General features: G+C 41.5%; 2 protein-coding genes across 2 annotated transcripts; both read right to left on the bottom strand.

Annotated features, from left to right (window-relative positions):
* Positions 1-15,938: 15,938 nt before the first annotated feature.
* Positions 15,939-20,768, bottom strand: LOC141248427 (uncharacterized). The gene is made up of 8 exons (XM_073669359.1): positions 20,595-20,768; positions 20,437-20,494; positions 19,309-20,079; positions 18,507-18,862; positions 17,987-18,195; positions 17,090-17,346; positions 16,834-17,012; positions 15,939-16,022 (listed from the first exon to the last, which is right to left on the bottom strand). The coding sequence occupies exons 1-8, from the start codon at positions 20,766-20,768 to the stop codon at positions 15,939-15,941; spliced, it is 2,088 nt and encodes a 695-aa protein (XP_073525460.1).
* A 1,601-nt stretch (positions 20,769-22,369) lies between these two features.
* LOC141248426 (uncharacterized) lies at positions 22,370-24,396 on the bottom strand. The gene is given in 12 exon segments (XM_073669358.1): positions 22,370-22,516; positions 22,577-22,758; positions 22,761-22,800; positions 22,884-23,027; positions 23,029-23,052; positions 23,120-23,178; positions 23,181-23,210; positions 23,213-23,233; positions 23,309-23,461; positions 23,536-23,590; positions 23,592-23,680; positions 23,829-24,396. Coding segments are annotated over 12 exon segments (1,512 nt in total).
* Positions 24,397-26,746: the final 2,350 nt, after the last annotated feature.

Below are 26,746 nucleotides of genomic sequence, written 5' to 3'. Positions count from 1 at the left end.
AAAAGCATCGAGGCAGCTCGGCTTCGCCTCTCGGCTTCTCCTGGGGTGTAGGCGTGGCATACTTTCTCTAGCTCCATCCCGAATGCACTAAAAGTGAGCACAAACGGGATCTCTATAACAAAACCACTCAAAACCACTTACGATCATCCCTCTAATCCATAAATGAACTTCAAACCGGATTCCGGGCATACCACTTGTTAAGCACCTAAACACCACTAAAACTAATCTAATAGTCACTAGTTAACACCATATAACAAGCTCCGATCAATTATGCTGCCGAGTTCCCCTTCCCTGCTGGGACGGTCTTAACCCTACCGATCTCGAAAGGGAGGATGCTTGACAACTATGGCCCCTACTTCCCTATTAGCCGCCATGCCTTGCTCGCAGGCTTTCGGTTGCCCCTCGCTCAGTTTATTCGAGATATTCTCAACGAGCTTCAACTCAGACCTACCCAAGTCCATCCCAACTTTTGAAGGCATATGACTGCCTTTCAGCTTCGTTGCCAAGAGATTGGCTACTCTCCTACTGCCCACCTCTTCCGGGCCTTATACAAGCCCACTAATTACATATGGGGACTCATCACTTGCACTTGCAAGCATAGTCTTGTCCAATACAAGATGCCCGGCAATGAGACAGGATGGACTCGTCGATGGATTCTAGTTAAGCCTCCCAGGGAACACAGGGTGAACCACCGTGTCCGCGTGTCCAGGGTCGCCGAGTGGGCAACTATGTATACTTCCGAGCAGCTCCAGAAGGCTAGGGAAGACTTTTGCGCGTTTCGCAAATTAAGCCCTAATAGAAACAACGATATAGTGACTATCGACTTCTTGGCTCACCGAGGACTTAGCTTAATTCCTCCTCCTCGTAGTAGGGCTATCCTTTCATAACGTTAAATCTCGTGTTTTGACATACCTATGTGTTTCTGACTTGTTTTCTTGATAATGCAGATATGGCTTTCGACTTCGTGAACATTGAGGACGACAAAGATCACGTGGTGCCTCCACACCACCAATCGTCCCATGTCGTACTTACACAACCCAACATCGAGGAGGCTTGGCTGCCACCAATAGACGTCCTCCTTGAAGACGATGTCCCTCTCTCCGAGCACCTAAAGAAGAAAAGGGCTTTGTCCTCGAAAACCTCCTCACAACCTCGCAAGAAGCGTCATGCTGGGAAGAGGGCAGTTGATCCGGAGAGCTAGAAAAGGACACCGTTGATCCCCGCCCCTTTGAACGTCGTGGACGTCCCCTCGAGCCGAAGCATTGGAGGTTTTCTCTTGACTCCTGAGCTCTCCAATCAAGTTCTTGCACGGGTCATTCCTATCCCTTCTCCTCCACCCATCATAAGGAAGATGACCGAAGACGAGACGATCGTCGAGTCTCAACTAGTCGCAAGGGTGAGCCTCCTCGAGTTCCTTGTTTAGGTTCGTGCTTTCCTTTAAAACTTTGTTAATGGTTTCTTCTCTTCAGGCCTTCCACCTGTACATGGCTGCCTTGACCAAGTACAACAACTAGACTCAGCGAGCCTCGGCAGAGCTAACGCAGAGCTATGGTGAGCTCGAGAGGACTGTCAAGGAGTTGAAGGCGTCCGTGAATAAAGTCCAAGAAGATGCAGCCAACGAGAAGGCGCTCCTTCAAACTTCCCTAGATGCGATGGACAAGCGCATTAAGGAGCTGGATCTCGAGCTGGCCCTGGAGGTCGAGGAGAGGAAGAAGGAATCCGAGGGGAGGAAGAGAGTGGAGGATGAGCTCCAAAGGGGGATGGGGGATCAGGAGAGGTTGCTCACCCGAGCTCGCCAGGAAGCCATCGAGCAGTATGCTTCTGGTCACCGCAAGGGCTCTCGGCAATGATTTCTCACGCAATATCAGGTGAACGCCTTCTGTGAGGTGGCCAAGCTTTAGGTGGCCGAGCAGGGCTTTCCAGATTTCAAGATCGATAACGCGAAGTTGTATGGCTACCCCTTGATCCCGACCAAGTACATTTCGGCCCCTCTCAGAGCTTATTCTATGGACGACGACAAGACCCTCGAGGCCTGGAATGTTACTACTATTCCTATGGCGAGTGCTCCCGTCGTCGGTCGTGAGAACGAGGTTCCTCATGGTGGGCTGGCTTTCGCGAGGGTTAAGCGTGCAATGAAGGCTGCGAAGAAGACCTCGGCGACTCCTCCTCATCACTCCTCACCGACTCCGTGATTGTGACAAGAATATTTATAACTCTTTGTGATTTGTAACATAACTCTGTCTTTTGCTATGGCTCTGTTGTAAACTTATGATGGACTGACATATTAATGCTTGTTTTTCTTTATTATACTTGTCTTCCACAACCCGGCCTTCCACCCCCTGCCTTTTCGACCATACATTGTATGCGAGGAAAGATATTGAACGGGGTTGTGGGCATTGGTAAATAGATAAACGATTGAAAATATTACTGATATTGCATTCATCAAAATAGAAGAGCAACATAACAAATTACCACATGCTAACATGGTAAAATGTGGACCGAAAAGATAGATGTTTGCATGACAGATATGGTTAAAAATATAACACGGTGGCGGACTCTGTTCTCGGGCTATCTCTTCCCTCTAAATATGCTTTTGCACAATACGCCTTGAACGGTGCATGGGTGTGGGCCCTATAATCCTTTGATATTGCTTTCGTGAATTGTCCCTTAGTCGAGGCTTTAGTCCCTCTTATAGGATGTGTTTCGTTATGGCCCGAGACTTCTCGCCCCTATGTATTGAAGCAAATGGAGTTGGTACTCGTCGAGTCGTATTCACAATTAATGAATTTACAAGGATGTTTACCTATGTATTGAATCATCCATTTTTTTCGACGTTTGCACCCTCGTTGTACTGGATGATTCTATCTGTTGGGAATAGATGCTCGACGGGTGCTACTGCTTCGATACCGTATGCAAGCGCGAAGGGTGTCTCTCTTGTGGCCTTTTCTACAGTTGTTCGGTTTGCCCATAGTACTAGGGGCAGTTTCTCGGCCCATAGCCCTCGAGCACCATCTAGTCGCTTCTTTCAATCGGTGGCGATGCTCTTATTGGCATCCTCGACTTGCCCATTACAATGAGGGTGGGCTACTGAGGCAAATTTCAGCCTGATACCAAGATCTCTACACCACTCGACGAACTTTGGTGTATTGAACTGTTGTCCCCTATCTGTCACAATGTCTTGTGGAAGCCCATACCAGTAGATGATGTTTTGCCAGAGGAACTTTTGCACGGCTTGTACATTCGTGCGAGCTAAGGGTATTGCCTCGATCCGCTTAGTGAAGTAATCAATGGCGACGATGATGAATTCTAGTTGCCCTGGTGCCTTTGGTGTAAATGGGCCCAACAAGTCTAAGCCCCACATGGAGAAGGGGCAAGGCCCCGACATTATTCTGCATCTTGACCCCCGGCTGGTGACATGCTGAAGCATGAGCTTGGCAGGCTTTGCATGATCGAGCAATGGTCATAGCGTCTTCGTGCATGGACAACCAGAAATGGCCATACCGTAGTGCCTTGAACACTAGAGATCGCCAGTGTGCGTGCGTTCCGCACAACCCTGCGTGCAGCTCGACCAACATTTTGTTTCCTTCTTCTCGTGACAGGCATCTCAGATCTCGGGACATTATCTCTCGCTTGTAAAACTCGCCCTGGCAAGCAAAGAACCGCGAGGCCTTGGCCTGAAGGCGTTTTCGCTCTCATGGATCTTTTGGGATGTTGGTATGTGTAAGATATCCAAGTATAGGGGCTCTCCAATCCTTGACGGGTTGATTGATGGCCATGAGTTCTAACTGCTCAGAGATAGACTTGATGGTGGCAGTGTTATACCAGATCGGCCGAGATTTCCCTTCGTGCCTTGCGTCGATTAGTTTTGCTCTAGATGCTAGTCTGGCCAGGCCATCTGCCTGCTCGTTCTCCTCGCGTGGGATGGCGGTTATGAGAAAATGTTTGAACACCCCACGCAATCGTGCCACTCGTGCTTGGTATTGGGGTAGGGTGCCTGTTCTCACCTCATATACTCCCTGGACCTGCTGGACGACTACCTCGGAGTCACAAAAACATTCTCTCTCTTCTACCTGTTCTTCGAGGGCTATCTCTAGCCCAATGACAAGCGCCTCGTATTCTGCCTCGTTATTGGTTGCCTCGAAATCAAGCGTTATGGCATGCTCGTACAGGTCCTCCTCGGGCGAGAATAAAGCTATCCCCGCCCCCACACCCGTTGTTGTTTACTGCACCGTCCACAAAGAGCCTCCATGGCCTCGGCGACAAGCATAAGGATAACTCGTGACCTCGGAAGCTGGTTTCGATAATGAAGTCTGATAATGCTTGGGCCTTGATGGATGGTCGAGGCTGGTATTCGACATCGAACTCGGAGAGCTCGACGACCCACTTGGTCATCCGGCTCGATAGGGTGGGTCAATGAAGTACGGCTCGTAACGGGAGGTCTGTGAGGACCTGTATGGTATGGGCGTGGAAATACGGCCTTAGTCATCGTGCTGCCATGACTAGGGTGTAAACCATTTTCTCGACCGGTGAATATCGCTCCTCTGTTGGTGAAAGGTCCTTGTTGACAAAGTAAATGGGCTTTTGATGCTTGCGGACCAGTACCGCACTAGCTATCCTTGAGCTAGCTGCGAGGTATACTTGCAATGTTTCTCCGGGAACAAGGGACGAAAGCGTTGGTAAATTAGCTAAGTGCTCCTTGAGACTCGTGAATGCGGCCTCACATTCTTCTGTCCGGGCAAAGTTATTAGGCTTCCTCAGTATCTCGAAGAAGGGTAGATTGCGCTCGGCGAGCTTTGTGCAAAATCTCCCTAAATAATTTACCGATCCCATAAACCGCTGCACCTCGTGCGTTGTCCGTGGTGGCTTCATGTCGAGCACTGCCTGGATTTTCGAGGGATTCACTTGGATGCCCCTCGAGCTGATCTGGAACCCCAAAAACTTCCCCTCGGTCACACCGAACACGCACTTTTCAGGGTTAAGGCTCATCCCATATCTACGTAATGTGTCAAACACTTCTTGAAGATCTCTCGGATGATCGGTCTGGCATCTACTTTTCACAACAATGTCATCCACATAGGCCTCGACTGTCTTGCCGAGCTTCTCTCTAAACACCTTGTCAACGAGCCTCTGAAAGGTTACTCCCGCATTTTTAAGGCCGAAAGGCATGACTCTATAGCAAAAAGTCTCCCTTTCGGTAATGAATGCAGTATGCCCGGCATCGGCGGGGTTCATAACAACCTGGTTATACCCTGAATATGCGTCGAGGAAGCTTAACACCTCGTGTCCCGCGGTTGAATCGACGAGCTGGTCGATTGATAGGAGAGGGTAACTGTCTTTTGGGCAGGCCTTGTTTAGATCTGTGAAATCGACACACATGAGCCACTTTCATGTGTCCTTCTTGGGGACCATTACTACATTGACCAGTCAAGTTGGGTACTGGATAGATTGCACAAAACCCACCTTAAGAAGCTTGGACAGCTCGGTTGCTGCCGCCTCGTTCTTTGGTCCCGCCTGCTTTCGCTTTTTCTGCCTTCAAGGAGTAGCTTGGGGATCTATTGCTAGGGAGTGGGTCATTATTTCCGGGGGTATGCCTTTTAGGTCTCGGGGGGTCCAAGCAAAAATGTCCCTCGAGGCCCGGAGCATCGTCTTTATCTCTGATATCACGTCCTGGCGAAGGCCTTGGCCGATATATAAGTTCTTCCTGGCCTCGTCGAATGGTGATATACATTGTTTTTCCACCTCGACGGCCTGCGATAGGTTCTCGTTCCCTGAGCCTGATTTGCTCTCCTCCAGGGGGTCGAGGTCTGCTTCTTCCTCTATCCGTAGTGACCCGGATAAGTATAGGTGGTTTGCATGAACAAGCTTCTTGTCGTTCTGCTCTGCTTGAATGTAGCAAGTTTCACTTTCTTCTTGGTTGCCCCTCGTAACGCGTGTACCACTAGCCGTTGGGAACTTTAGACAAAAATGGCTTATAGATACGACCGCCTCGAAGTGTGTGAGGGAGTCTCGTCCCAAGATGGCGTTATATGAAGATGAACAGGAAGTCAATAGCGCAACTTCGTCGAGGGCCGCCTTCGTTTCCTAATATCATGTCGATTATTGCTACCCCCAAAGCCTTTATGAATCCCCGGTGAAACCGACGAGGTTTGCCTTCATTGGGCGAAGGCGTGAGGCGTCTAGCCCGAGCCTTTGGTAGGCATCCCAGTAAATGATGCATGCGGCGCTGCCAGTATCCACCATTACCCGCTTGACGACTTTTTTCCCCAATTGGATGTGGACGATGAGAGGGTCGGCCCTCTTGTTGGCCCACTCGACGACGTCCGTATCAGTGAAGCTCAATTGATACGGGTTCCGAGTGGACTCAATAATAAGCATCAGCGGTTTCCCTGGGGGAAGGAGCGCGTTGGTGGCCCGCCTTAGTTCTCACCGACTAGGAGGTCGCGGCTCGTGGCGCCCCGTGATAATTCCCACAAATCCGTCTGGCCGAGAGAATTGAGGTGGTGGTGGGACGGGTGGTGGTAGCTAGTGAGCCTGCCGCCCTTCTGCTCGATGAGCGGCCATGACGCGTCTGTCCTCTGCTTGGGCTTCTTTGTAAATGGTTCGGCACTGAGCGGTCGAGTGGCTTTGACTACGATGTTTCTCACACCACATTCCTTGTCCCTGTGACATTGCCTGTCGTTCTCGCCTTGCGGCCCTTTGCACTGTGGCCACCATTGCTTGGACTGGGAATTGGGTCTGGCCTTGGTGGCCTTGGGCTTGGAGGGCTGGAGCTCTTGGGTGTTGGTCTGCCTGGCGCTTGGGTCCCCATAGCGTATTGCCCTTCTAACCACTGCCCTGTGCATGTCCCTGTTTCTTCGAGGGCTCGGCCCCATTGTTCCGGCCTGTTATCTTGTCGGACTCGACCTGGTCGTAGGCCTTTTGAAGCATGCGATCATAACTGAGGTACATATCCCTATCATTGATATTCCGACCAAGCCTGTCTTTGAAATCAGAGTCGTCGAGTAGTCCCCCGAAGAAGGCTTGTCGAGCACCATCCTCAGTGAAGTCGTGGGCCTCGAGTTCTATGGCAGTGAACCTTCTCAAATAGTTTTCTAGGCTCTCGCCCACCTTCTATTTGACACCCTACGTCTGCAGCATCGTCACCTTGCGCTTTTTAGAGGCGCTAAAATGGGTAATGAAGCGTTCCTCCAAGTCGTCGAAGTTTTGGATTATTCGTTTTGGCAGGGACAGTATCCACGAGAGGCAGTCCCAGAAAGAGTGTTCGGGAAATCCTTGCACATAGTGGCATCATCAGCATTGCACGCCAGCATGGCGTATCTGTACCGATTGATATGGTCTCGAGGGTCTTCATTACCAGAGTACTCCTTTGAGGTTGGGTACTTAAAATCATCGCGCACGAGGGTATGAGCGATATGGTCTGCAAAGATAGTAGCCCCCCGCGAGATCGATCCTGCACTAATTTGATGGTCATAGTTAGGAGCAGGAAAAGGGTTATATGGGTCGGGTGGTCGTGGTACAATGTGTTGCTAGTGGATGTAGTACTCTGGTACATAGTTGGCGTAGGGGTTTGGGGGTGTTCGACAATGTTCTGGGCATAGGCTGGAGGTAAGGGATGTTCATGTTGTCGTTGCTCGTGCAACGTGGGTGGTATATAAGGCTCATGAACCCGAGAGGGTGGATGCTGAGGCTCGAAAGGTTGTGCGTTCGGGCGTAGGTTAGTTGCTTGTGGGGCATGGGGTATACGAGGGTGTACGAGCTGGCCGTTAGGATACTGAGGGGGTGCGGAGTGGCGGCCCGGCCCACGCACTTGAGCATTGCGACGAGGCTCAGGATCTAGATGGGCGAGCTCGCGTTCTCTCACGATCCGAGACTCTTCATTTAGCATAGCCAATGTCAGCTCGTCCTTTGACGCTGCCGTCCCTCGTCCTCTTGACGGAGGCGCTGCTTGAGCTGCTCGTGTTGTCGCCTTGTTGCTTGGAAACGTAGAAACTCATGGAACTCGACCATGTCAGTGGTTAGAGCGACATTGCGGCTCCGCTGAGTGGTTGCGTCTGTGGAGACGTTACCCATTCGGGAGCCAGTGTCTCGACGCCTAACTGGTGCACTGTTGTTGCGGCGTCTGCTTTGTGTTGTGTGTTGGCTAGCCATTCGATACTCTTTGTCTGCTTAATTGTGTGAGAGGGTCCCCACGTTCGGCGCCAGTGTTGAATCCCAAATTCCTCGTTGAGTCAACACGTCTCGACGAGAGGCTTAGATTCACTCTTGTCTTTCTTAGCTGAGGGTAAAGGCAGTTTAAGCTCCCACAGTCTGAAGTGCTCGCCGAATAGTCTTCGATGAGTCCTTGTGGGTGTACCTGCACGAACAAATCCAGGGGAGAGAGGGGGCTTCATCTGGATTTGGCTCTCCGACGCTCAAGTCAGCAGCAACTCAATAGAGGGGAATATGTTATGCCAAGTGCTCGAGGATAATGAGACAAAGGAGTACTTTAGCTTTGAATTCTGGCAGAGTTTTAGTACGGAAGGTCGAAAAGTGCTCCCATTCCTTGTTCCGTATTCTAGTATTTATAAGAGAGGTTAATTGGGCCGCCCCTTTAATGGGCTTTTTCCCTTTTTTCTCTTATTTGAGCTAAAATCTATCAGACATGAAATCAGGCCACGGGACCCGCCCCAACACTTCTAACAAATGGATAGGGTTTGTATTAGTTATCAGTTTCTTTGGGATGAAGTAAAATCTTACTCCCGTCGTCCCTTATTTCGCTTCCTATATCTCCTCATAATTGCAAAAGAGAGACAAAATTTGCAAAATCTGACAAGAAAACCAATCATAACAAAGTTTTATTATACTCTTATTAACCAATTAAATTACATTAATCTTGATATATGGATGCAAAATTTACAATCTTCTCCACATAGGAAACATGACACTAAGTTCATAATTATTTTCTAAGCATTGAAAGCTCTTACACTAAAAAACTCAAACACAAAAAATAACAGAGCATTTATTAGTATTACCATCTACTATTCATGACTCCATACATGGACTTAAATGTTGCTCTAGATCCACTGGGAGAGGAAGACAATGATGAATTAGGTAGCCTGTAATACAGAAGGGACATTGAAGTTAATCTTCCTTTTGATTCCAACCAACCCCCACAAGAAAACAATCACACAAAATTTCAAGACTAAAATTCATCAACAATTTTCAACTCAACCAGAGTTAGAGTAAGAGACAAACACAATAACAGAGAATCCTCATCAATCAAGAATCAGTAGACTCAGGGGTGAGAAAAGGCTACATCTGGTCTGGCTGTTTCAAAGGAAAACTGGGCATCAACTTGAACGTGGTTCAGTTAAGGAAGTTGCACAACATTTAGTATATCCACGAGAAGTGTTAGCACACTTTGAAACATAGACAAGATGCAAAAAGACGCAAGACAAGTGTGTGACAGAAAGAGAACACAAGTCTCAGAGCACACTATTACCTCTTTTCAAATGGGGGAGATCATGCATTCACGATCTAGCTATAAAGATCAACCAATCAAAGAATACATTACACATTATGATAAAAAGTGGTTCAATCTAACTAAGAAAACACAAAGTTATACTTAGTATGAAATGAGAAGGGATATTAAAAGTCTACTAGTTCTAGCAAATTCATTCAAAAGTAATGTCCATTGTTGTTGTAGCTAGGCCTAGATTCAATGAATTAGGGAATACACATTTGATTGGAAGATAGGTACCTTCCCATTCACTTATTAAGAGCCAGTCAAAATAGCATAAAGCATATAGAAAGGGACCATATTTACAAAGTACTTAATTAAGGTCCCTTGTATTGGTTCTTATCAATATGAGATCATGTGGATGAGTGAGATTATGGATTCACAATCAGGAGTTAGGGGTTGAATACATTTAGAATGGAAAGACATGTCCTTGATAACCTGTGTATAGATTTAATAATATATGGGCTTATAACTTATAGGAATATGGGTGTATTAGAGAAAGTATGAATTTTTATGTACACAATTGCTATAGGAGCATCAAGGAGAGTTGTGCATGCGAGTTTTTAGAGATCTCGAGACACTATTAGTCGGGTGATTAATCAAGTTATTGATACTTTAGTTGGATGGTCATATGGATTAAATGGTATTGTATGAAGTTGTTACAACCATGTGATAGATATTTTAGTGGAATTTCTAGCAAGATTCAATCTCAAGAGGTACCAACTTTTCAAGGTACGTGTTTAAGCTGGGTGTTCTATGATTTACAATAATAATGTATTTATGACGTGTTCGAATTATTATTTTAGGATGCAATTATATGCAAAGGTAGGACATACATTGGTGCTTGTATAACAAGGTGAACAATATACCTACCTTGGTCAAAAGAAATGTTGCTCATTTAAAGTTATGGGTAAGTGCAACTTTGACATATATTTCACCTATGTACAAACTAGGTAAGAGGGCAGTGTCTGTGTTACATAAGTGTTCAATCATGCTTTAATACGCCGTGCTTAAACTTTCCACACCCACCTCCATGTAAGACTTTCTAGGTTATTCATGTGTAACATTAAACATCTATAAAAATAATATTGATAACATAAGTTGTTATTTTTAGGTCTTTGTTATCTGTTGGACAAGAGATATGCTGATAAAAAGGGTTACATGGTTCCATATTTTAAAGCCAATTACCACAAATCACAATTTCTAAGTCCTAACATAGGCTCCACAAAATGTAGAAGAAGAATTCAACTACATCCATTCATCATTGTGAACAACCATTGAAAGAAGATTTGGTGTCCCCAAAAGAAGATGGAAGTTTTACACAAATGTCATTATTCTATCTTGTTTCAGCCACCACAACTATATTCTAGAACATAATTATAATGATATGTTCTTAGAGGATAATGAGGTGGAAGAACCCAAACCAATGGATCCAGAAGATAAAGGAATAAGTGAACTTCTAGGAGGCATGAGTGAAGTGTGAGTTGCAATTGCAAGAGATGCGCCAATAAATCAAGACAACTTTGATGTTTTTTGATATTTAGCTCCGTTCATTTTTTCGCTGTTATAATCAGTGTTCTGAAAAACGCTAGGTGGGTGCTAGGCGGTGAGGGGGGCCTAGCGCCTATGCGGGGCCTAGGCGGATCAATATTATAACACTTATTTTTATATTTTAGTATAATTTCCTTATATGAAAAACTAAATCGAAATATATTGATTCATAATTTTCATAGTAATTTATGATTTAACTATGTAATTTTAATATAATCATATAATTTGCTCATTAATCATCCAAAATTCATAGACTTTATAGTATTCGCCGTAAAGAAAATCTAAAAGACTAGAACAAGCAAAAATCATATAGTTTTCAACACATGTTTCAACGTAAATAATATTAAATAATTATTCATAAGTCATAGTTGCAGTCATAGGTTCTGAGTGGACATTGGTCACAGTACGAGGGAGAGGGGCAGGGAGAGCCTAACGAGGGTAAGAGGAGGGACGAGAGGTGAGGTGAGGTGAGAGGCAACCGGTGGGACGAGAGATGATGGCATGACAAGATGGAGGTGGGAGGCAGTAGGGACGACAAAGTTTTCAGTTAAGAGGGATAGGGGTGAGAGGTGAGAGGCGAAGGCGTGGGACGAACGAGAGGAGGGGAATGATTTTTAACTTTTAACCTAAATAAGAACGCATATCCCTTTCAAAACAAAAGAACGCATACCCCCGCCTAGAAAAAAACGTAACGCCTAGGCGGGCGTAGCCTCCTAGGCGGGGGATTTTTTTTCCTACCACCTAGAAAAAAAGGACTAGCTCCTATTCGGAACGTTAGGGTGCCACCTAGCGCCTAGGCGGGCGTTTTAGAACACTGGTTATAATACATTTGTTCTTGAAGAACACACGTAGAAGAAGATATGAAGACTCGAGGGTAGAACACATTGAGGGGTAAAATGTTGAGGTTTGAGGTAGAATAAAAAAAACTACTTAAGAAGTAGGATTTGAAGCCTTTTCCCCCCAAATATGTACTAAAAAATATACATGAGCATTTAGAATTAAATTCTATTAACTATGTCATAGGATGTAAGTAGGATTGAGCACGTTTCGGATAAAACTAACTTTTTATCCGAACCAAATCAAAACCAAATAATTTGGATTGGTTTTCGGTCCACATATTTCAATATTTCATTTTTGTTCGGTTTTGTTCGAATTTGAAAGTAAAAATAGAATGACTTTGATTTGTTATGCTATGTAAAAATGAACTTGGTTCCATTAGTGTTAGAATGATGAAAAGAATATTGTAGTTTTATGAACGATTGATATTGTTCTTGCTATTTTAATATTTGGGTATGTTAGTGAAATTATTATAATTTATAAGAGTCAAACTATAATTGTTGCTTGTCGAGCTTAATGGTTGATATTTGATAACTTAAGTGTCATGAAATGCTTTTGGAACGTTTGAGCTATTTATATGTTAAATAAGAATTATACAACATTGTTTGAGGTTAATCGCGTAGATTTTGGATCATTTCAATTTCAAAGTAAACCAAACAAATATAGTTTGGATCGGAATTCAGTACCTTTTTCATTTTCGGTTTCCGGTTCAGTTCTTGGATTCGGTTTGATTTTAATCCAATGCTCAGCCCTACATGTAAGAGTATTTTTTACCAACCGAATAGATGGAGACAACAATAGTAATTGTATACTGGCATATCATTAATTTTATCAGAAATTAATGATATGCCAGATCGTTTTTTATAGGTTTTTATCAGGAATACTGGCATATCATTAAGAATAGGCTTTTTGAAGCGTCAAATCTTTCTTTCACTCTAAAAATATCCTCATAGCTTGGAACCACTCTTGTGTTGTCCTAATCCCGAAAGTGGACAATCCAATTAACATCAATAATTTTAGACCAATAAGACTATGTAATTCATCCTATAAAACTCTCTCAAAAGTTTTGGTTAATAGACTAAAGAAAGTCTTACCAAAGCTGATTGGAAATCTTCAAGGAGCCTTTGTGGAAAGCAGTTGATTCAAGATAATTTTTTTACATCCCATGAGATTTTCACTCCTTCCATATTACTAAGAGACGTAAGCAGAAGGATAAATGGATGGCTCTTAAAATAGATATGGAACAGGGTTTACGATAAAATTGATTGAGATTTTATGTACAAAGTCTTCAAAATATTGGATTGTCTGATAAATGGATCACTTTAATTAGAAATTGTATTGAAATTGTTAAAGTTTAAGTGTTGGTTAACAATCAACCTTGTAGAGAATTCCAACCTTCGTGTGCCATCAAGTGATCCGATACCACCTTTCCTCTTTATAATCCAATGAAGTTTCTTTCTCGATCATTACAACAATTCTCTCAGCAAGATGAGGTTCCAGATGGAATAAAACTAACAACAAATGGAACGTCAATTCTTCTTCTAAGATTTGCAGACAACACTATGATTTTTACAAATGCTTCTTTAAAAAATACATAATTTATAAAAGACTTTTTACAGAAGTTTTCTCACTAGAGTGGACTTAACATTAATTATAAAAAAGTTCACTTCATACTTCATTCAATGTCTCAAGCCTGCAAGCTCATAACTTGCCAGTATCTTTCAAGTGCAAATTACAGGTAAACTAGAAAAATATTTAGGTATTCCTCTAGCTAACGGTTGTATTCAAAATAAAGTCTTTGATGATTTTACTAATGATACAAAGAAACAATCGTCAAAATGAAGGGCTTCTTCCATCTCTCAAGCTGGCAGAAACTTCTGATCCAATCTAACCTAACATCAAAAGCTAACTATTTAATGCAATGCTTTCTTTTTCCGTCCGAAGTCTGTAAACAACTGGATGATACTAACAAGATATTCTTTTGGAATAATTTTAATTACAATTTCCATCCAGTTACTACCTGAGAAAAAAATATGTAAACCGAAAAATGAAGAAGGATTGGGGATTCAACTTGCTCATGAAAATAATAAATCTCTCCAGATGAAGCTAATATTATTTATGAGATTCATCAGTTTTGAAGGAGGATTGAGGATTCGGCTTGCTCATGAAAAATACGTAACTCTTATTAATTCTCTTAATAATTGTTGGAAATTCCATGGGAGATTAGCAATATTATTTATGAAATTTATCAATTTGAAGCTTTGTTTCAGTGTCGTGTGTTCATACATGTTTACAGAGAGGTGAATGGGGGGTTAGACTTTATTGCAAAGAGCACTTGTCGAGCAAATGTTTTGGTAGGATTGCAAATTTGACTGTGAAGAGAGGAGTAAGGGATCAACTTTCTATTTGATAGACTCTAATTTAAGATACTATTGATCTTGGTGGAAAGTCTTTATAATTTTGTCGAGATCATCAGGCGCGATGAACTAGATCTTTCCGTGATAGATTTTTTAATGACTTATTAAAAAAAGAATGGTAATTGTATATAAAGGCTCAAAGATATGTCATTTGCTCAATTTTTTGATTTGGCTCTTATCAATCCGCCGGTGGATTATAACACTATTAGAGGTGATAATTGGAGGAATAGGGGAGATTGTAAACTCAAACGTGTCCACTGCATCACGTAATCAGAGGCGATGAAGCATATCTATATACTGGACACACAAGTCAGAAACATTAATTAGTCTTTCACAAAGTCAATGTTAATTGTGTGATTGAACCCCCTCAATGCCAATTCATATTATAAGAATTTTCAAGAATTGTAGTAGTTGAACCAAAACTTGTCAAACACCACAAGAAATGAAACCCATATTTTCCAAACACCAACGTATACGCAAATGATGAGTTAAACCACCAAACCCACATCTTAAATCACTCCAAAAACCTCTCCTTTACAACCCTCAATGGTCACCACCATAGAGGATTTCGAGTTTCCGGTCTTGATCAGTTCAACCGGAGCCTCCATTGGCTCTCCTCCCTTGTGGCGCCACCATGTGGGTCCCACACAAGCTTCATCAACCTCTTCATCATCTTCAAATGATGAAGAAGAAGAAGAAGAACAAAGAGAAGAAGTTCATTCTTCCTACATTCACTCAACCGAAGGACACGACTCAATGGACTTGTTGTGGGAGAGTTTTAACGAAGAAATGTTCAGAAACCGAGCCAAAGCTGTTACTGGCGGCGCCCGTGGTGGTGGTGGTGATGGTGGTGGTAAGGTGTTGATGGGCAAAAACAAGAAGCTTAACATGGTGGTGCTTGCAAAGGCTCTCAAGAGATTGTTTTTGCTTCAACATCAATCTGTAAAGAAGAGATCTTGGTGATTCATATTGAGGTTAAAAAAAACTTTTTACTTGCAATTTCCATGATTCATATGGCGTATCACCATGATTCATATGGCGTATCACTCACAACCTTACCACCAGACTATGAGCTTGTTGGATGTTTTATATCAGTCTTGTTTTTTTCTATAAGTTGATCAAATGTGGGTTGCTTAATTTTGTGTTGTTTTTATGATGATTTTCATGTGGGTGAATCTCAGACCACATTTTAAGGTTGCTAGCAATTACAATGATGCTTATTGTCGAACCAAAATGAGATCGAATCAAACTACCAAAATTATAGTACAAACAGTTTATGAGAAGGTTTGAGGCAACAAAATGAGCTAACATTTACTGTTAAAAAATACATAAAATGCAGCAGCAGTCATCGTTGTTCAGAGAAGTAGAACTGTATGGACGATCATTCTTCCTGGTTATAGAACAAATGAAATGAATAGGAAGGTGAGAAGAGATTAAAATAGGTAATGAATATCTTAACCCGGTGGTGGTTGTAGTGTGGTGTTTCAGTGTAAGTTCCATGTCAATACTGTTCAGGGAGTTGGAGTTGGACGTATACAGTGTGTGTTTTTCTGCTCTGAATCGAAGGACAAATACACCAACCGGGGTATAATGTATGTGCAGTGCAATGCATACAACACCTTGAACTACTCATTTTACTCTGTTGCGTCTTGGGAACTCACATGTCTCTCTTCTGATCTATGATGAAATAACTTCGCCATTTTTCGCCTTTCACAATCCTGTCAAGATAAATTGCCAGTAAAAACGTCTGCATTTTGTATTATGAACTGGATATAATAGTTATCTACTTTTCTCTATCTTTATTCAGTAATTTATGTGAAGAGTCGGTATTAGCAAATCATGTTAAGTATTTCTATTAATTCCAGAGTTGGTGCTAAGAGTTAGTTACAAGGTTATTAAACTCGAGAGTCTACTGTTAACTCGGAGGGGTTTCGCTAACTCGACTCGCTGACTCGTAAGAATCTACTAAAATATTAAAATAATAAATAATTAATTAAGAGTGTAATAAATATAGAATATAAGTACAAAACATATAAATATAAGATATAAAAAAATACAATAAAAACCTAAAGGAATTAATTTGTGAAATTTATAATTCTTCTAGCTTAATTATGTTAAGACAACTTAATGCTTAATTACTAAATAAGCTATTATAGTAATTCTTTCAATTTTGTCTAGCTTTTTAATGAACTAACTATGATTTTTCCTAGAATTGGGCTTTTAACCCAAATATGGACTCCAAAATCAAAGAAAACAATCGGGCTTCATTAAAAAAATATAAAAAAATGGGCCAAAATTGGACGATTTAGTAGACACTTCTGAGTATGATCCAAGTCTACGAGTCTAACCGAGTTTGATCCGAGTCTGATGGCCAACAATTCTTCTACGAGTCCTTGATCAATATTTAAGGTCTTACAAATTCAATTAGTAATCAGATTAATATTATGAATTGAAAAGAATTTGTCAGTGTTCCTACTACTTTCCTGGTGTTCTACATCATTATATTAACAGGAATAAGGAAATTCTGACCTTGAACATGTGGATGTAGAAAGGCTTGGTTGGATTCTTCTTTTTCAATTTCTGGTATGTATAAGCAAAACTTAACTGATCTCTAGGAGTAAAACGATCCACCTCATTGAACCAGAGACATGAAAACAAGTTTGACATCGGTGTATGCGCCCTTATGATGAACGAGCCTTCAGGTACATCTGTCAAGATTAAAGGGATTAATTAAATACTTACATTAACAAGGGTTTCAAAAAACATGAGAGATTCAAGTACTCACTGCTGGGAAGCAACTTTTGCGGATCTGAGGCATTAAATCTTTTCAATCCGTCAGCCTGGTAGAAAGCAAACTGTTGATCTATAATTGTATGGTTGTATTTATTAAGCTTCTTGTTTTGTGCAACCTCTTCCCACACACAATGGCGGTCATAGTGATTTGAAATCGCATATTCGTGACCTTTTCTCCATAGAAAATACTCTAAGATCAGAAGAGGGTCGCTTTGAAGGCGCAACTTGCTGTCCAGCCAAATTGAGTACCTAGAAAATGGTATGGTTTATAATTTAGCCAATGCAAACGAGTAATTTCGAAGTTTTAAATACAGAAAAGGCAATCAATCGAACCATTCAACTCATTCTTGCTAGCAAGGGAATTGAGAGGTAAGTTGTAACAAGGGGTAGCATGAAGGAATTGGCACAAAAATCGAATATCTAATAGATACCAGAAGAATGATTATGCAGTTAAATGAAAATGAGTTGACTCTTTCTTTCTTCTGTTCACACCTTGACTTCTGGTAGTGAAAGATGATATTTAACTTAAGGAGAAAGTTTCCGGTAAAAACATACCTTACGAACGGTGTGAAATTTCACTATCTTATTTGTGAACCTAAACTGTTGTACTAAGATTATTGCAGCGGTTTTTAACCACATTGATCATTCTACGTTCACATATTGGTACATTGGGTTCACATGTAAGATAGTAATGTCTACAGTTAAAGTCTGTTCATATTTCACACCGTAAAATATGTTTTTACTTGACCCTAATCCTTAACTTAAGTGCTACTCTATGAGAAATTTCAACAATGAGAAAACTTATGATGTTGACAAGGTTCTTTAGTTTGACTACTGTATGAGAACATATAAAAGAAAAGGCATGGATTTAGATAAATTATTAGATTACCTTGCTGAGGGGAAGAGTCGATGTGGCAAAAGCTTTGGTATTTTACCCACTCTGCGCATATCATCATACGGGAGATTTTTCACCACCACGATCTTCCAAAGGCCTATAAAACCCATCTCAGGCATATGACCTTCTGAAGAAAGGGTTTGCATAGTTGTTTCATCCACAAACATCACAAAGCAAACATTTTTCTTTGATAAACGACTGACCTGAAAAAGAAAAGATAAATATGAGCCAAATTGCCTTCTCCCAGAAAGTGGGAAGAAATAAGTTATTATATATATGTGATAAGACCAACTAGAAATTTCCTGTAAAAACATACCTTATGGGGTGAAATACGAACAGACTTTAACTGTGGACTTTACTATCTTATATATGAACCTAAACTATTGTACTAGAATTATTGCAGCGGTTTTCAACCACGGTGAATATTAGTACATTGGGTTCACAGTTAAAGTCTGTTCGCATTTCACATCGTAAGATATGTTTTTACTTGATCATAATCTTAAGACCAGCATACCATTTTACTAGCAGGTGATCTGAGCCGGTCTGAATTTCCAAAGATGCAGGAAACAACAGCAATATGACATTTACTGATATATCTCGAATCATCTTCAGCCAAATCAAATCCAGTACTTGGGGATCCGGGCGGACCCTTAACGAACCCACAATTGATTTTCTGATCACGAGCCATGAATGAATTTTCGCGTTCTCCCAATGTCTGATGCCCAGCAAATTTTGGCTCCCATTCACTTAATCCATCAGGCTTTTTCTCGGTTCCCGTATATTGCAAGGAAAATCTTGAAAATTTTCTATTTTCTAAAGGTTCCACAAGCTGTGCACTAGTGTTCAAGAACTTCAGTTCACAACTTGAAGCTGCACAAATTTAAGGAAATGAGTATCAATTAAAAATAAAAAGAGACATTCTACTATTCACCTACATACTGTAATACATGATGTAGCTTGCAAACTTTAGAGTTCAAACATTGATACTATATAGTTCTTATCAACAGAACTATACAGATTTTCTTGCTAGAGATCCTAACAAAATCACTTAGGAAGGTCCAAATCAGGGTACTAATGACTCATGAATTTATCACAAATCTACTTTTGAGAAAAATTAGCTGCATCTTTAACAATTGACAAAAATATATTAGCCTTTTTGCGTCTTTTTAATGCCAGGAAAAAAATTACAAACCAAAACTGGTGCTTTTTATTCATTTCCATTTACATACAGAAGCAATGAGAAAAATTATATATAGCTAATTTACATGACTAGTACCACCATAATAATGAAAACAGGAAAGGAAAGAGAAACATACAGGAGCGATGCTTTCTTTTTCTTCCGGATGTAGGATGAGCAGATTTTTTTGTTGTTGCTCCATGTTCACCATCATGACCATGTTTAGATTTACCAAAGTCGTTATGGAGGATATTTAAGCTTTTGGATTTATCCTCAATTGATTCGTTAGAGGCTCCATCTTCCTCTTCAATCATACTCCGAGTTTTCTTAGCATCATGCGAAGAATCTCTGTCTTCTTCATAGTGTGAATCTTGTAGATCATTCTCAACCTCATCATGTCTACCATTTTCATCCTCTTCAATCCGAGCATCATGTGAATCAATCCCATCATCATATTCATCATCCACATCAATTTCCTCATTTTGGTTATCCAAGTGCCCATCATCATGAACCCTATTATTAGCCTCTTTTTCCTCACCTGTTTGGCCTACATTCTTTAAGGAAGCTTCATATTTTTCCTCATACATCTTTAGTTCATCACGACCAGCTTCATTGTAAAACCCATGATGATCAGTACCTTTAATCTTACCACTATGTGACTTCTTGATATCATTCTTCCCTTTTACTCCACGACGAGCATCTGCAGCTTCATCCTTATTATTCTTGTCCATTACCTCTTCATTGTAATCGTCATCCCTCCTGCGATCATCCCCATCCCAATATCTTGAATCACGACCATGAGTTACTGAACCATGGCCAAACTTCACTTTGGATGTATTTATCCGTGAGACATTGGTGAGAAAATCGTTTTTGAAGTCATCATCTTGGATGATGCTTTCAGTGTTGATATCTGCAGCAACTCGAAACAATCAGAAGCTTCACAAAATCAAACTAAGGGATAGACAAAATTAAACGAAAGGTATAATAGAGCCAGCCTGTTTGAAGAAATAGTATTGGGAACTATTAGGTGCAAAACGTCAAAAGAAAAATATGGGATTATTGCTATAAGAGGTATAGACTTAATAAGATAGAAACACTCAAACTCAGAAGCAGTAGCTTATGCAATGTCCTGTCCTGATTTGTCAAACAGTTAGTAGCAAAAGCTACAAAATTGCATCAATTGAATCTTTTCAAGCTCGACCAGATAAATCCTACCTACCTAAATTTCAAGCATAAGATCCGGTCCCCCTATTCAACTAGAAATAACCGTGATCGAGATAGGAGGAAAACACTATCCCGTAACAATAATCAGCTAAACCCAGATCCTTTAAGTAAGAAGAGTAGATATTTGAAGTGACCTTTCTCTCTGGAGACGTAAGTATAGGCAAGCGCAGTGAGAGCGAGGACGAGAAATAGAGCAACTACGACGACAGCGCCGATCGAGATCTTACAAACGGCAGCTCCCTTGTGCGCTAACCGACGGTGGCGAGGCTGCTTGTGGTTGTGCTGTCCAGCTCGGATACCAATAGCCACGTGGTCGGAGCCAATGGCGGAGGATCCGTTACCGTAATGGAAGCCTGATTGCCTGTACTGAGCCATCCGCGCATTGCTCAATCAACACAGCCACATCAATACCCCCTCTCCACTCCTCATACCCTCTATTCCAATGCGCAGGGCAACAATGGCGAACCAATTAAAGACAGATATAGACTGGATACGAATCAGATAGCGTTTGCTTTATGGAAAAAATCACGGATTTGAGCTTCTGAGAGAGATCGTGGTGGATTCAATAAACCTCGTGAACCGTGATTTCACTCTATGATTGCAGGTGAGATTAAGGTCGGTGGTGGTTAGAGTCGACTCAGAGTGGTGGATCTCCGATTGACGCGTGAGAGAGGGTAGAAGGGAGTGATCTAGGCGAGTAAAAGAGGAGAGAGAAAGCGGGGTTGATCGGCGAATGCTCTCTCTCTCTATGGGGAAAGCAAACAGGTGAATTTGACAGCAGGCGCTGGCTGGTTGGTTTGATTATTTCTGACCAAACTTCACCGGAAACTGTAATTCAACTGCTTACTCAACCCAATGACTAAGTCCAATGGGCTGTTTTACTCGGCCCAATATCTCTAATGGATCGAGTGAACTTGACCATGTCCAATAGGAAGAACTAGTACATAGCTACTTAGCAAGTATACTACATCTTTTAGTTTGAGCAAAAACTCAAATAATAAGGAAAGATAAGTACAATGAAGTAATATTGGTACTTTGATAATTGGGAGAGAAAATAAAAATAGGGGAGAGTGATTAGTTGCAGTATCCAGGTAGGGGTTGTGGGATCGGGTTCGTGATTAAGGACCATTCCGGGGCTGTCCTAATTGGAGCGCAAACGACGGATTTTTCAAAGGAGATGGAGTGTATTGAGGCTGAGACGGCACTTTAGGTGATGGAGATGGCTCACCTGAATGGCTTGACATCTATCATTATCGAATCAGATTGTTTGACCCTCATTGCAAAGCTTAAGAGGAGGTGCAAATGGAGTGGATTCCTGGGCTGGTTGCTGGGTAAGTTGTTGGATATGAGGATAAGTTCATATCGTGTAGGTAGAGTCATGCAGGTAGAGATGGGAGTCAGGCAACTCATTTTATTGCAAGTAAAAAACGAAGTGTAGCTCTTGTTGAATGTTTTAATTGTTTTTTCTTCCCATTATTGAACACTTTATTATCATTTGATTCGGGTTAATAAAGATGTCAATTTGTCTGCTAAGAAAAGATAAATGAGAGAGTAATAAATGTAGAGGAAAAAAGGGTTAAAATAATTGTATATTTTTATGAGTTAATTAAATAAGGATAGATAAGAGGTAAAAAGTGAATAATTTTATTATTTATATAAGGATATTATTGAATTTTAGAAATTATAATTCAAATAAAATTGGTGATAAAAATTAACTATATATTAATGTGAAATAGAAACATTTTTAGAGAATAATTACAAATTTTTTTTTAAAGGAAATATATACAACAAAATAACTTGATTAGCTCTTTATCTTCAACTGTGACTGTGGCATACTAAAATCAAATACACACATCTTTATCCTTACTAACGTCTATATTAGTCAACTCTAACGCTTCCAAGAACACATTCCTCTCAAATAAACACAAAAAATGAAAAGAAGAAGAAGAAGAAGAAATGTATAACGCCAAGAGGAGTTAGGGTGCAGAAGAATTTCGCGAATGGCCGACACCTAATACACTCGCGAGGTTGAACTGAAGGCTAGCTCTCAGAGTTCTTCCTCCCGTTCCCAAATTGCCCTTCCTCATCATCGCAGCAAACTCACCATAGTCTATCCGTCCATCCTGTTCAAAAGGGCAAATTAGTCATTTTCCACATAATCAAATGAGAGTCATTAAACCCACATTGTCCTCGTCAATTTCTCTGACTATCTCTTCAAGATGAGCCTCCTCTAGACCAAATTCTCTGCACGACTGTTGAAGCTCATCAACCGTTATGTACCCACTCCCGTCTTTGTCGAAGTAAGAAAACGCCGCAACTAAGTTCTCGTCCCTCTCAATCTTGTTCATGTGCAAGGTTGCTGCAAAAACTCGCCATAGTCGATGGTACCGTTGTGGTCAATGTCCGCCTGGTTACGTAAACAAGAGAAGGATTGTTTGTAACTATTTAGCCATAGATTTTAACAACGATTGAGTAGAAGATTCATGTTACCGCATCCATGAGAGACTTGATCTCGGTCTCTCCGAGATCAGATCCGACCCTTTTCAAACCTACTTTGAGTTCTTCCAGCGTTATTGTCCCACTCCCGTCGGTATCAATCATCTTAAACAACTCCTTGAGACCGCCGATTTCTTCCCTCTGAGAGCCTCTCCGCTATAACCTATGTCGCATTCAACACAATCTATCACTTAATTTCGGGTTTGTAACTAAGAGATAAACAAACGTACCCGCAGCGCCATCTTCTTAAGCTTGTTCATCGCTGAGAATTGCTTCAAGCGTGATAAACAGCGGAAGCGAGAGGTTTGTCTGGGCAACCGTGTCATCCACAATCCATGGATGACCTGTACAACAGTAGAAAAATTCTGTCTTTAGATAAAATATCGGAAGAGAAGAAGCTTATCAACAACTGAGCTCACAGAGAACTTGATGAGCAGTAAAACGTGTTCTTGGATCTCTATCGAGCATTCTGCGTATTAAGTCCTTGGCGCTATCTGAAATACTAGGCCACGGCTCAGAATCAAAGTCTAACTTTCCATGCAAGATCTGTCGGAAGATCCCTGAATCGGTTTCTATAGGAACATAACTGAGCAAATCAGTTTATGGTAAACAGTGTATGATTTGGAGAATGTGTTGTAGCTTTTACCTGCCCAAAATGGCGGAACGCCGCTCAGTAAGATGTAAAGAATAATTCCGGCGCTCCCAGACATCAGATTCATGGCCGTATCGTTTGCACAACACCTCTGGAGCGACGTAATATGGACTTCCAACCACATCACTGAAAGTCTGCCCTGCCAAAAATATCAAAAATCCAACATGTTAACACATTATTCACTCACTCTGCCCTGCCATTTCTAGATTTGAATGATCCCATTAGCCCAAAAGTCAAGAACTATAAGCAAGAGCTCATCTCTAGATAGAAGAAGAGGAGAAACCAACCAGGCTTGTAGAAAACAGACAAACCAAAATCAGTAGCCTTCAATTTAGCATGTTCATCCCCATTTTCAAACAAAAAATTCTCGGGCTTGAGATCCCTATGCATCACTCCAAGCGAATGACAAGCCTCCACGACATCAACCACCGTCTTCATGAGTATCGCCGCCTGCCGCTCGCTGTAATGTCCTTTCGCCACAATTCGATCGAACAATTCACCGCCAGCGCAAAGCTCCATAACCAAATGCACGAACACCGAGTCCTCGTAAGTCCCCTTGATCCTCACCACGTTCGGGTGCTCCGACAAATGGTGCATTATCTGAATCTCCCGCCACACGTCCTCGTAATCCTCCTTGCACAGAAGCTTCCTTTTCGGAATCGACTTGCAAGCGTACGGCACCCCCGAGGATTTCTCCGTGCAGAGGTACGTCGTTCCGAACTGGCCTTGCCCTAGCTTCTTCCCGATCAGGTAATGTTCTCGAAGCTTTGGGGTCTCGTATGGGAGAACGGACATGGCTGGCTTCGCCGCCGCCGCCGACGGCCTCAGCCTCCTCGGATTAGGTCTCCCCGACATTCAAATTACTAGTCGAGGCTCGTTGGATGGTATCGATTTTGTTTTCTTGTTAGGGTTTGGTCATTGGATGATGAGGGTGAAACGGAATGGATTTTGGCGGACTCTGATTTGAATTTGGGAAAGGAATCCATTGTTTCTCCTCGCTATGGCTCCTAAAATTGCGGGAATGTGTGGAAATTTGAACGGTTTGCATTTTTTTTACCAAAGTAATTTATAGAAATTAGAAGATTTTTTTATTTATAACTTATTGCTATACATCATATAAAACTAATTTAAAATGTTAATAATATTATAACGTGTATATATATTATCTTATATAATTCAAATTATTATTAATATTTTTAAATATTAGTCTAGACCAGACCAATTTAGATCACACCAGGCCAAACTCGAAATATGAAAAATCATAGGCCAATTACCGAACCGAAACACAACAACCCGATATCGATGTCGGTCAAGAGATCGCTGAGACTTATAATTTATCGTGAAACTCTCCATAAGCCTCGTAGACTTAGAAGTGCTATCCTCTTGTCAACGCGGGAACTTCCTAAGAGGTCACTCATCCTAGGACTAGTCTCATTCCAGCACGCTTAACTTCATAGTTTTTTATCCTCACTTGAACCGTGAAAAGGAGAGAACTCTTGTTGATATGAGTAGCAACCTAATCATTATATGGATTACAAACACGGGATGTTACAATCATCCTAACATAAACTCTTAATGACCTTGTCAAGACCAAATGACCACCCTCCTGACTGATCCGCCTCACTTGGCCAAGCGCACTCAAACCACAAAGTCGGCTCTGATACCATTTGTAAGCCTTGCAGTCTTAAAAGTGCTACCATTGTGACAACACGAGAACTTTCTAGGAGGTCACCCATCCCGCGTCTACTTTGACCCCAACACGCTTAACTATATAGTTCTTTGTCCTTTCTTGAACCATGAATAGGGGAGAGCTCTTGTTGACATGAGTAGCAATTTAATCATTATACGGATTACTAACACGAGGTGTTACACTCTTATGTGTACGTTCTGATATTGTAACAGAGTTAATGATCTCTAGAATTTATATTGTCCTCAATCTGGCCCTTTGATGTAGTTCTTTAATCCTAGTGATCCTTAACTCTGTGTCAAATTACATGGATTCGCGCACGTACGAACGCATAAGTGCAATCCGGCACAACATACAAACACAATAAGTTCCATCATAAAATCAATTGGCAATAAGAGGAGTAATCCATGGGTTTATATACTAGGTTTATTATATCCCAACTTCCGATGTGAGAATACTTTATTTCAACACTCCTCTGTGTTAGTTGAGCTAGTAGTAGCTTAACTTAGTTTCTCAAGTTTTGATGAGTATAAACTTAGTATCTAACAATCTATATGAGTTTTAAGTGTTACAGGTCATGCTTATAGATATTATGGTCTAGCTTACACATATGGAGTCTCGCTTATAAGAATTAATAAGTGCAAGGGTCGCGCTTAGACATTTACAAGGTCGTTTAGAAGCGCGATAGACACATTGATACTCCAGAAAAGAGAACAAGTGAACCAGTAAGAGGAAATGGAAGAAGTGCGTACAACAGAAAGGAAAACCAGGAGAAAACACGTCTTTACTAATAAGCACGTGATAAATATGCAACTAAGGAAAATGCAAGTGGTGCAAGTTACAGCTAGATCAAGCAACATGGACCGTCCACGTGTTTGCTTAATATACAAGTGGTAAGCGCGAGTTGAACGTAGAAGATCAATCTCCACCATGTGCCAATTAATCTGGCAAGCTTTGTCAAGTGGTAGAGTTAGTTCAACGGAATCAAGAAGCGGATTCTTGTTGACTAATAGTTTTTAAGCACATGTTAAATGTGTAGCTTATAGTTTTGTATAGCAAGCTGAGTGTTAAGCTTGTCTATAAATAGGATAGATATAGAACTAGTTAAGGGTTCTGAGTTTTATGCTTTGGGGGAGTTATTACTTTATTGAGAGCTAGAGAGTTTCTATTCATTCCAGGATGTGAATACACAAACACTAGATAGTAAGAGTGTGTATGAGAAAACGTTTGTAATCTCGTAGAGTAATAATAATCAAGAGTGTGAGTTTTATCCTGGATCATTTGTGATCTAAGGTTCCACATTATTTGTGAAATCTTGCTACAACCATTTGCAATCTCTCTCTTCCGCAAGATCGAATTTCAAGTCATGCTGAACACTTGATTTGTGGAGAGACCTTGATCCAACACCTTGTAAGTGCAATGGGTCTCAACTGACCCAGTTGACACTTGAATAAACGTGTGTGGGTAGGCATCTTATTATTTTTATTGCCAACGTACCAACATACTCGTGAGCCCAAG

The sequence above is a fragment of the Phyllobates terribilis genome, unplaced genomic scaffold (assembly GCF_046119375.1).
Source record: "Phyllobates terribilis strain yellow unplaced genomic scaffold, ASM4611937v1 Scaffold_3683__1_contigs__length_72764, whole genome shotgun sequence".
Taxonomy (NCBI): Eukaryota; Metazoa; Chordata; class Amphibia; order Anura; family Dendrobatidae; genus Phyllobates; species Phyllobates terribilis.
Note: the sequence above shows the minus strand (reverse complement) of the source record. Positions and strands in the feature narration are given on the sequence as shown.